The following is a 12,444-nucleotide window of genomic DNA, read 5'->3' as shown; positions in this document are numbered from 1 at the left end:
TTCCTTAAAACTGAGGGGACAGATCTAAATGCTCCTCTTCCTGTATAGGAGGCAAAGGAGAATGCTGTCAGGAAGAGCCAAGTCTATGAGAGTCCTCTTCATCAGGGATAAAAGTAGCCCCAGAACCAGATGGCCCAACAAGACCAGGCACTAAAGTTCTCATAATCTATCTCGCAGAAACTTGAAAGTCGAAAGCTCTCTCAATGTGCGGACAAACTGACGCCTTGTGCAGACTTGCTGATGCCTTGTGCGGACTCACTGACACCTCATGCGGACTTGCTGAAACTGGTGAGGACTCACTGTCGGCCATGCTGACTTGCTGACACCTTTACGTACTCTCTGATGCCTCATGTTAACTCAATAACACCCTGCGCAGCCTCAACGACACCTCACACAGATTCTACAACATATGCGGAACTGTATGCAGACTCGACGCCTCCCATGGCCCTGATTCCCTGGTGGAAATCAATGGACTAACGGGTGAATGCAAATATCTGGCAGGCTTAGCCTAAGCTTAAAAGGGAGTTCATAAGAGCCATAAAAGCCCAGGCACAGACATAACAGTGGGCATGTCAAAACAAAACTTGGACCATTGATGATGGAAGGGGGGAACCAGCACGAACTCTTACTGCCTGATTGCCTATCTACATATTCAGGGCTCCTACTGATGGCTGCAGGCGCAACAACAGCACTCAATAAGAATTGCAATCAGTTACTTGGCTCAAATGAATCGCTAGAATAACCTTGGGACAACAGGTCATCAAACACAAGATCTAGACCTACCATAAAACACAATGATCTAGATCTACCTTACCTGTCGTTATACAACCATGACCTAGCTGTCTATGAAGGACTGAGAAGCAAAGGCAGGAGAGAGAGGGCACAGTTCTTGAACACTGTGGGATGTTAAGCCTCGTCTGGAAACCCTGGGACTACCACACCTGTCAGCAGGGGCGCTGAGGTGACAAGCAAGGCTATGTCTGCAGGTGGCCAAAGAAACAAGGGGACACTGTCCCTGCCACTGCATTAGACACATTTGATGCAAAAGACTCAAACTGTTACACAAAAATTCAATCTGGATTTAACTAAGTCAATATTTGACTGCAGTAAATCTAACCTACTACCCTGAGCTGACACTTTGGGTGTAGAAGGATCTATTTCAGCTGGAGAAGAATTTATAGACTTGCCTCTATCTTCTTGACCAGGTGTTAATTCTAAAGGCCTAGATCCAAGATTAGCTGTTCTCTTTATTCTCTTTCTAAGTCTATCCTTCTCTCTTCTAATTTTGTGATTTACCATCATCTTTATCTCTTCCATTCTAATTTTGCAATTTATCATCATCTTTATCTCTTCCAAAGACCAATTCTTGTAATGATCACAACAGTTGTTTAAATCATAATTCACCCTTGATGATCAATGCATATTTCATGAATATTGTACTTCAATTAACCCAGTCTTCTCTTACAACTGCTTGGCTTACAAAATCTAACACATTTCAATGGGGAAGATTGACAAGAAGAATCCATATTGCCACATACAAGCCAAAATCCAGTTAATCTAATTCATTAAACATGAAAAACAAACACAAATTTCAGGGCACTTATCTACAGAACCGGCCGGTTTCATCGACAAGACAAGAATTACGACCAAAGTAGTTGTTGTATTACCCCTACCCTCCAAAGAGTGGGGGTAACTACTGGAAGCGTTTGTTAACAATTGTTTCAGTTTTAACACTTGTCAAATCTGCACCAAGTAGTTGCAGATAAAGCAAATGATAGAGGGTAAGTTTCACCTCAAAAATCATTTTTCAATTAAGATTGCATTTTCATACCATTTTGGTATGTACTTCTTTTGGAAGGGAAGTACTGTATTGTTTTATTTTCTTACCTAAATTAGCCTCTCCTTCATTTAAACAAATAACATTTTGCTACTCATTTGTATATAATGCACTTACAAACTGTAATTGAATTCACCCCTTGTTTGAGTGAGCTCACCTGTTATACACATCTATGTGGCGCCCTTTGGAAGTTGTTTCCTGTATTAAATTTTTCCAAACTTCCTCTTTAGCTTCGGTAAACTTCTGGTCAGCCAGATGGTAGAATGAGCAGTCTCTTCTGTCTCTACAAGCTGAGCAGGCATAATATTTACTACTTGATCCATTATTGTGAAATCTTTCAAATAAGATTGTAGGTCCTGAAAAATTTTGAAGATTCATGTAACATACTTCAGTCAATACATACAAGTTACAGTAAACAAAAGAAAGCATGTAAAAAGTTACAATAAACAAAAGAGCAAGCAATAATGAAATCTTCAAATAAGTCAACTTGAACTTTACTATTCAGCCAATAAAAAATACAAATACAGGCAGTCCCCGGTTTACGACGGGTCAGACTTACGACGTTCCAAGGTTACAATGCTTTTCAAATATATTCATCAGCAATTATTTCCCAGTTTACGATGCATGTTCTGGGGTTACGACACATCGTATGCCGATCCGACAGAAGAAATATCGCTCCAAAACGGCAGAATAAAAAAAATTTGGAGGTTTTTTGATGAAAAACTCAATAAAAATGCAGTTTACATTGTTTTCAATACACCCAAAGCATTAAAAGTAAGGTTTTCTTAGGATTTTTGACGATTTTTCGGTTTACAACGCGACGTAAAAACGGAACCCCCGTCGTAAACCGGGGACTGCCTACTTAATTTAATTCAGCCAATAAAAAATATAAACACTGTAGGCCTACTTAATTTAAGACATACTTTTTAAATATTTACCTCTCCATTATACAGCTTTTACTTCCACGCCAGCAGGAGTTCAACAGATTGAAACAAAAAACGAGGAGACACTGTTTTCTATGAATATCCTTCTATCCAACTACTTCCCCCACCCCCAGCCAGGGGACTAATAGGTACAAACACCTGTAGCCAGCAGTCTGCTTCTGTCCACTTTGAATGTGGGGAGGTAGGGAGGGCAATTTATATAATTGAGAGGTAAACACATATTTAAAAATTAACCTTAAATTACCGGTAAGCATTTATATTTTTGAAAAATGAACCTTACCTCTCCATTATATAGCTGATTCCCACATCTGAAACAAGGAGGTGGGCAAAGTGAAAATCAGCCAACCCTTAAAGGCTACTTAGTAACAAAATATCTGTACAAAAGTGTTTGCTTTATCCAGTGAATTCAATCCATGGGCTATTAATGTCGGCTTAGGAGGATTGTCACTCAGGTATGAGACCCTCATCATGAAGATAGCTGAGGTCTCTTTGGAGGATGCCCCTTCAGCAGAAACAAGGGTAGGGTTACTGTGCTAAAACCCTGCATAGCCAATGACAGATAACTAACAAGTACGTATGTACAAAAAAGGTATACTTCTAATACTCAACACTGAGTACCTCCAAGCTTTCCAAAAGCCACAACCAGGTTTAAAAGGCAGTAGACCAAAAAAAGACTACCTACAATTCAGGACATAATATCCCCTGCACAAACCAGAGGAGTTAATGTTCTGCAATAATCATATTTAATCTCCGGACCATGAAGATAAGCTAAAGCAAGTACAAGATTACCATACTACTGAGTGACTTCAATATCTTATCCAAGGTAAGTTCTCAAGTTTAAAAGTTGTAGCCACTGTTCACCTGTCCAGTGGCTTACCTTCCATTAAGGATAGAAATTAGCATGAAAGTCCTTAACCAAAGACCCAATGAAAAGGACATTGTATTCTACTCTTAGGAAGCTCCGGTTTCCATATCACTCAAAACAGAACCTTTACATCAGGTTTAATTCTGTTAATGCAATTCCAACAATCCTTACAGAAAGTAATGGACCCCAAAGGGTCAAGTTCCTCAAGTCCTAGTGACTCCAGGCTAGGTAAAGATACTGTTGTAGGTAAGGGTCTAGCCCAACACTGTACAGTACTCAGCTCAAAATAAGGTAAAGATAATTGCCTTGTCTTTAGCAAGTCCTATCTTCTCTAACTAAGATTGTGGCTCTCTAACTCTTTAGCTGTGTCTTAGGCAGACTGTGCACCAACACAACCGGTTGCATGAAATCTATCACACGCAACTGGTCGCATGCGATCGGTTGCCTGGAGGTCCTCACACCAAAGCAATTATTTTTTAGTTTCAACAATGTTGTCAGACGAGGAGGACATGCTTTTGCTTTGGTACATAAGCAGAAGGAAAAAGAGAAGATCATGGGTTCATCCATATTTTTCAAGAAATGCTCAACGAAGGAGTTTTGTTGCTGCTCAAGAGCTGGATGTGGAACCTGTGAAATTTCAACAATTTTACAGAATGTCTACAGAAACCTTCGATGAACTAGTTCGTTTGGTGGGCCCCAAGATTTTTAAGGATACAAATTACAGAAAAGCTATCAGCGTTGAAGAAAAGCTATTGGTAACACTAAGGTAAGTACAACAGTTTATTAGTTCATTATACATAATAAAATAAGACGCTTGCCACAATATGTAAATCCTTTCTTTCTAATAAATGTGTAACTTTTGTCATTGGGAAATAAAATGGTCTGTGCTCAAAATAAAGATAGAAAATAAAAATGATATTTTTATGATAAAATAAGGTTTTACTTATACTTACCTGGTAGTTACATATAGCTGTCGTCTCTGATTGTGCAGAATTTTAAATTTCAAGGCTAGCGCTAAAAACATCTAGGTGATCCCTCTACCAGCGCCCTCTATAGGTAACAAGGAACTATCCCAACAATGTTCTAGAACCCATTAAGTTTTAAGCCCACTAGACATGAGAGGGAGGTGGGCGGGTTTGCTCATGTAACTACCAGGTAAGTATAAGTAAAACCTTATTTTATCATAAAAATATCATTTTTACTTATAGGACTTACCTGGTAGTTACATATAGCTGATTGGCACCTTTAGAGGGGGTGGGATCATGTCAGCCACATATATTGTTAGAAATCAAAAACATGAATTTTAGTTCCTTACCTTGAAGGATTGCTGACTCAGTGGTTACTGCCTCTGTAGTCTGCTTATCCCTCGATTGTATAGACAGGATATAAAGGATCCGGGTGTCAGATACAATCTGTTAGTACTTGCCGTAGAGGACAACGCCGTGACGGACAAGACTTAGTATGCCCTTGCTCTGGGCGTAGAACCAAATTAACAATAAGGGATCACCTCCATCACCAAAATATAAAATTAAAAACTTTCAACCATAAAATTAAAAGATTGTAGGTACTCCTAAACCAACAACATAGTACCTACAAACGACAAAAACCAAACTCAATTTCCAACTTCAAGGAGAAAATGTTAGTCGGATAGGGTTGCCCCTCTTTCTCCCTCACCCACCACCGTGTCAGTAACTACTAAAGGCCCTAAGGTACTGCCATTGTCAAAATCAGTCTTCAATTCTGACAAGTAATGCGATGCGAAGACCGACTTACATCGCCAAAATGTAGAATTCACAATCTTCTGCACTGAGAGGTTGTGCCTGAAAGCCAAAGAAGTAGCTACAGCTCTTATCTCATGTGCTCTCACTTTCAGAGTTCCCGTGTCTGAGTCCTGACAATTCACATGGGCTTCTGAAATAACTTCTCTTAAGAAGAAAGCAAGAGCATTCTTAGAAAGTGGTCTTGACGGGTTTCTCACAGAACACCACAAGTTCTCAAGAGCCCCTGATACCTTTTGTTCGGTGAATATAGAACTTTAAGGCTCTCACCGGGCACAACAATCTCTCTTGTTCTCCTTCTCCCACAAGATCTGAAAGGCTCTTAATGCTGAAAGACCTCGGCCATGGTCTGGACGCATCTTCGTTCTTCGCTAAGAACCTAAGAGAGGAAGAACAAACAGCTTTTCCTTGAGAGAAACCAATAGTTTTGTCCAATGCATGAACCTCACTCACCCTCCTGGCTGTTGCGAGTGTTACTAGAAAAATAGTTTTCTTAGTCAAGTTTCTCAGCGATGCATTTGCCAAAGGCTCGAATTGATCTGAACAAATCCATTTAAGGACGATGTCCAGATTCCATGCTATTTGTTTAGGAACTTTCGTCTTGAGGTATTAAAAGACTTAAGTAAATCTGTTAGATCCTGATTGTTCGAGATGTCTAGACCTCTGTGCTTAAATACCGAAGCAAGCATTGATCGATACCCCTTAATCGTGCTCAAAGACAATCCTTTCTCCTTAAAAAGGGATAGCAAGAACTTCGCTATTTGATTTAGAGAGGTTTTAGAAGACGAAAATGACATTTTTATAATAAAATAAGATTTTATATCATACTTACCTGTTGTTTACATATAGCTGTAATTTCGATCTCGACAGAAAATTCAAAACTGGCGGTCCCGCTAATATATGGTCAGGTGATACGACTACCCCGCCCTCTACCGGGGTACCTGGATCCATTTCCATCAACAACTAATCATATTTTCTATGTCCCCTTGTCCCTTGCGGGGAGGTGGGTGGGAATGTTTTATATGTAAACAACAGGTAAGTATGATATAAAATCTTATTTTATTATAAAAATGTCATTTTTATACATGAACTTACCTGTTGTTTACATATAGCTGATTGCCACATTGAGGCGGTGGGCATGGACAGCTGTAAGTGTTAAATGGAAAAAACCTGAGATCATCAGGCTAAGAAAAACGTCTTAACTTTGGATCCTTACCTGCTAAGGGAAGCTGTTTTCTCGGTTGCTGCCTCTGTAACCTGCTATCCTTAGTGCAACTGCGGGGCCTAGTAGCTCAGACGCAGGTTGCTAAATGGAGAAAGGTCTGTTGGCCCAGCCGTCTTCGACACAATCAACCAAAGCATATAATGCCCCTGCTCAGGCGCAGTACTCAAAGCATCCACCATCATATCACCCAACCATAAAAACTCACACCAACCTATTAAAATTAGACCTACTAGGCCATCTAACCTCTTAGGCTCTAGTAGTCGACCAAAAGAAAACTTCTGCACCCAAGGAAACTAAGGAGAGGATCTAGAGCCTCTGGTTTCTTTGCCCATCACCGTGTCAGACGCAATAAAGGGGCCCAACGTACTGCAGTCTTCATATGTGGTTTGGATCTGTCTCCAGATAATGCGAGGCAAAAACAGACGAACATCTCCAATAAGTTGAACTTAGAATGTCCTTTAAAGCCATGTTCTTCTTGAAGGCTAAAGAAGTCGCAATAGCCCTAATTTCATGAGGCCTCACTTTAACTAAGGGGAAATCCACATCCCTTAATTCCTTGTGTGCCTCCTGAATCAGTTCTTTCAAAAGGAAAGAAATCCCATTTTTAGATAGAGGGTTCTTGGGGTTCTTAGTTGAGCACCATAAAAAATCATGAGTTCCTCTTACACTTCTGGTCCTGTCCAGATAGAATTTCAATGCTCTGACCGGACAGAGAAGTCTCTCTGTTTCTCTTCCACTCAAGGAGGATAGGCTAGGAATGGGAAATTCCCTTGGCCATGGATTACTAGGGTTTTCGTTCTTAGCTAGGAAACCCAAGGTGAAGGAAACTACAGCCTTATCCGCACAAAAACCAACTCTTTTTGTCCAGAGCATGAATCTCACTTACTCTCTTTGCCGAGGCCAGTGCCAAGAGAAAGAGAGTTTTCTTAGTTAGATTCCTAACGGAGCAGGAACTCAAAGGCTCAAAAGATTTGGAGGTAAGCCACTTTAGCACCACATCCAAATTCCAATGCGGTACACGAAGAGATTTGCCTTTAGTGGTAGCAAAGGATTTAAGGAGTTCTGCAATATCTTTGTCTGAGGAAAGATCTATACCTCTATTCCTGAAAATTGCCGCCAGCATACTCCTATACCCCTTAATCGTGCTGACAGCCAATTTCTTCTCCTTGTGCAGAAACAAAAGAAAATCCGCAACCTGGCTTAGAGTCGAGAAGTGGAAGACACTCCAGACTCGGAGCACCACTCCCTGAAGCGCTTCCACTTCGCTTGATAGACCTTTGTAGACGAGGGCCTGGTTGATCTAGCCATTGCCTGCGCCACTCTTCTAGAGAAGCCTCTCCTCCTGTAGAGTCGCCGAGAGTCTGAACCCTGTCAGATTTAGATCTGACGGGTTCCTGTGGAACTTCCTGCTGTGCAACTGGCACAGAAGGTCTGGTCTGAATGGCAACCTCCTTGGCCAATCCACTACTTTCTCCAGTAGCTCTGGAAACCATGATCTTCCTGGCCACCATGGAGCTATAAGGATCATTGACACACCTTTGTGTGCTGAAACTTTTCAGGACTTCTCCCAGCATCCTGAAGGGAGGGAATGCATAAAGGAAGAGACCCGACCAGTCCAGGAGCATGGCATCCACCGCTAATGCTTCTGGGTCTGGAACAGGAGAGCAAAAGAGAGGTAGTCTGCGCTTTTCCTCGTTGCGAACAGGTCTAACATGGAGTTCCCAAACCTTCCACAGGCCTTGGCAGACTTTCTGGTGGAGGGTCCATTCCGTCGGAATGACCTGGAGTGACCTGCTGAGGATATCCGCTCTTACGTTGAGAGCTCCCGGGATGAAGCGAGTTACTAGCTCTATGTTCTTGGTTGCCGCCCACAAAAGCAGGTCTTTTTGCGATCTCGAACAGAGAGAAGGAGTGAGTGCCTCCTTGTTTCTTCACGCACGCCAGAGCAGTGGAGTTGTCCGAGTGCACTACTATCTTTTGTTTTCCACCAGAAGCACGAAATGTTCCAAGGCTAGATGTATTGCCTTCAACTCTTTCGCATTTATGTGCCAATCCCGTTGGGATGAAGACCAATTGCCTGACACTTGAAGATCCCCAATGTTGCTCCCCAACCCTCGTCTGAAGCGCCGGAGAACAACATCAGGTCTGGGTTCCTCTGTCTCAGTGACAAACCTCGATCTAGTTTGCTCCTGTCGTTCCACCATGACAGGTCTTGCTTTACTTGAGTGGATAGAGGAAAACAAACGAATCCGTGTCTTTCTTCCTGTTCCAGATCTGCTGTAGGAAGAACTGAAGAGGTCTCATGTGTAGCCTCCCCAGACCCGAACATCTCTAGCGATGAGAGGGTGCCTAAAAGGCTCATCCATTCCTTGGCAGAACAAGTCTTGGCTGCCATCAGGTATCTCACTTTCAGCAGGCATTTCTCGATCCTTTGAGACGTCGGAAAAACCTGAAAAGAACTGAGTTCATCCGAACTCCCAAATAAGTCAAGTCTTGAGATGGAGAGAGTTGTGACTTTGGAAGATTTACTATGAGTCCCAATTGTCGGTAAGAGAAAGGGTCCTTTGTAGGTCCTTCATGCATTGGCCTTTTGACGGAGACCGGATCAGCCAGTCGTCGAGGTAAAGGGAAATGTGAATTCCCTCTAAGTGAAGCCATTTCGCAATTGGAGCCATCGTCCTTGTGAAAACTTGTGGGGCTGTTGATAGGATGAAGCAAAGAGCCCTGAATTGAAAAGCCCTGCCTCTGAACACAAACCGTAGGAATTTCCTTGATCTCGGATGGATAGGTACATGAAAGTATGCGTCCTGGAGATCGAGGGACACCATCCAGTCTCCTTCCTTCAGGGAATTGATAACCGACTGTGTGGTTTCCATCTTGAATGGTGTTTGAAGCACAAATTTGTTCAGGGCGCTACGCCGAGGACTGGTCTCCATCCTCCTGACGATTTTGGAACCAGAAACAGACGGTTGTAGAACCCCGGAGATGAAGGTTCGAGGACTGCTTCTATGGCTCCCTTTTGAAGGAGGGAAGTAACTTCCTCCTCCAACACCACAAGTTTCTCTGAGTCCCTGGATGATACGTTGAAGTCTACTGGCGAAGACTTTAAAGGAGGACTCTCTGAGAAGGGAATGGTGTAGCCTTCTCTCAGAACGTTGATCACCCAGGGTTCTGCTCCCTTGGCCTCCCAAACTTGCCAGAACGACTGTAGTCTGGCTCCGGAGGCTGCATGAAGGACCCTGAACTCATCGGTTGGTACCCCTAGCTTTCTGGGGATGAGAAGAGAATTTTCCTCTTCCCCAGCACGGAAAAGGGCGAGAAGGAGCAACCCAAAGAAGGCCTAGAGGATACAGGGAAAGAAGGCTTGGGTACTACTGGAGTAGTCGAAAACCTGGGTCTTTTCAAGAATGAGCCAGTAGGTCTTGAGTAGACTTCCGTGAGAGAGCCTCAAATTTCCCTAACTAACGTGGCGGGAAAAAGGGATTCCTTAAGCAAAGGAGCAAAAAGAAGAGCAGATTTCTGGTTCCTGGAGACTCCTCTCGCGACAAACGAAATCCAATGTGCTCTCTTCTTCAAAATGCCGGTAGCAGTCACTGAGGCAATTTCTGACGTTCCGTCCGTGATGGCCTTGTCCAGGCAGGCCAAAATAGCATCAAGATCTGTAGCAGTCTTGGGGAAGATCACAGACTTTCACTATCCTGCTCAAGGCTCCTATAGACCAGTCAATAAAAGAAAAGATCTCCAAGATCCTATAGGAACTCTTCACCAGATGGTCAATTTCCAAGACTGAAGCCGACTTTGGATGAAGAAAAAGCTGAGCGACGGGCAGAATCCACAAGGCTGGAGAAATCCCCTTGAGAGGAGGCAGAGTCTCCCAAGGAAAGACTTCCCCAGTCTCATACCACGAACGAGACTTAAAAGACAGTTGAGAGGGGGAAAACAGAAAGATGTTTTACCCTGAGATCTTTTCTTGCTCAACCATCCTTCTTGCCTTCGAGAGCTCTTTCAGCGAAACAGACAGGACCAGCTTCAGAAATCTAGAGGAAGGAGGTTTAAAATCCTTGGCAAACTGCGTGAGTCGGAGACGAAGGGAAGCTGGAGCAAAGTCTTCTTGAAAAAGTTCTTCAAAAAGTTGTAGAGATGCTTAAAGTTGGACGTAGGAGCAGACGGAACATCATCTACTTCGAAACATCGGAAACTGGGGAGAGAATCTCTGAAGCAGTTGGAGCACGGCGGATAGAAACGTCTCCGGGAGCCAAACTTGCGTTATCCTCTTGATTATCGCGAACGTCACCGAGGCGCCAAGAGCCCGACCAGCGTCAAGCGTATCCAAAACATGAGCTTGAGAGGAGTCAGAGCCTTAGAAGATCCGAGAGCCAAAGAGGCGCCAAAAACCATGGTAGCGCTAGAAGCGCAAAACATTGTGCAGCTTGAAACGTGTTTTGCGCCACGCCAGCGCCAAAGTAGCGTCGAGAGTGCGGCGGTCGGGCGGAAGTGGCGCCAGGAGCGCGATCGGAAGCGGAGCCAGGCGCGCGAGCGGAAGCGAGTCAGGCGAGCGATTGGAAGCGGCGCCAGGTGCGTGAGCGGGAGCAGAGACCGGAGCCTCAGTTGCAGAAGGAACCTGAAGTGCTGGAGCTTTAAAACCTTCGAAAAGTCTCAAAATCTTGTCCAATTTGTCCTCTTGCGAAAGGGGGCCAGGAACCGGAGGCATAAAAGCCGACTTGGGATCCAACGGGAAGGAAGCCGCTACTTGCATGCTAACAGGAGGATCCGCGCCGCTTTACGATCCGTAGAACGCATGCATCCGGACTGCCTGAAGAAGAAGAGATCTCTGGGCTATCCCAAAAGCTACAAGACGGAAGAGGAGAACGTGCCAAAGGTTTCTTGATAGGAACTTGACTTGGAGAGGAAGCTCTCGTCTCTTCAGCGGCCTACTAGACTCTGACTGCTTCCAACTCCTCCTCACGAAACAGAAGCACAAGAAGACACTTCCGCACAAAATTTTACTATAGCGAGCTGCAACAGCCTGGGACGCAACAGGACTGTTAGAGGGAGCAACTGCTCGTGAGCAGACCCCAAGCCTCCCTTCGATGTTCGGCATGTCTTCTCCCTGAGCCCTGGGAGCTGGACAGAGGCCTCGACCTAGGAGAACGAGGGGACGAACAGTCACCTCCTCCACAACACTATCACTCACAACACTTCGATGTCTAGACATCGCACTCACATCCTGGCCAATCTTCTCTATCGCAGAGAAAAGAGCCGAAATCTTACCATCAAATTCTGCCCGAAGGTCTGACACGGTAGTGGGTCTGGAAACAACAGGTTCTCGGAGCAGGAATAGGAACAGGAGGGGTAACAGGAACAGAACAAGAGGCAATACTACTCCTACTCTGGGAGGAACTTCTGGCGAAGCCTTACGTGCCCTATCTTTACTTAATTTTGCCTGATACTTAGCCAACTTTTGCCAATCAAGCACAGACAAAGACGAACATTCATCACATCTATCCAGATTCGTGCACAATTTCCCTCTACAGTTAGAGCAAGAAGAGTGAGGGTCTATGTTAGACCGAGACATTCGAGTTTTACAAACCCCGCAATATCTAATTTGAGATCCTGAATCAGACATAACTAGAAAAAATCTCAACCAAAGCCAAAAAAACAAGCCAGAACCGTCAACAAAAGTGGGTACTTCACCAAAGAAGAAACCAAAAAGCACCGATGAATTTCCTGAAGAGGAGCAGACGACTAGTCGCCGGCCCCGACAGAGAAAATATGATTAGTTGTTGATGGAAATG

The 12,444-nt window shown here is 43.8% G+C and overlaps 1 protein-coding gene across 1 annotated transcript in view; it reads right to left on the bottom strand.

The window, feature by feature from the left end:
- LOC136832819 (rRNA N6-adenosine-methyltransferase ZCCHC4) overlaps positions 1–12,444 on the bottom strand; it is a 102,827-nt gene that overhangs the window by 73,682 nt on the left and 16,701 nt on the right. The window contains exon 2 of the mRNA XM_067094439.1: positions 1,995–2,193. Coding sequence (XP_066950540.1) covers positions 1,995–2,193 — 199 coding nt within the window. The remainder of the gene's footprint in view (positions 1–1,994; positions 2,194–12,444) is intronic.

Source organism: Macrobrachium rosenbergii, chromosome 50 (genome assembly GCF_040412425.1).
Source record: "Macrobrachium rosenbergii isolate ZJJX-2024 chromosome 50, ASM4041242v1, whole genome shotgun sequence".
Lineage (NCBI taxonomy): Eukaryota > Metazoa > Arthropoda > Malacostraca > Decapoda > Palaemonidae > Macrobrachium > Macrobrachium rosenbergii.
This window is presented reverse-complemented; position numbering and strand designations above follow the sequence as displayed.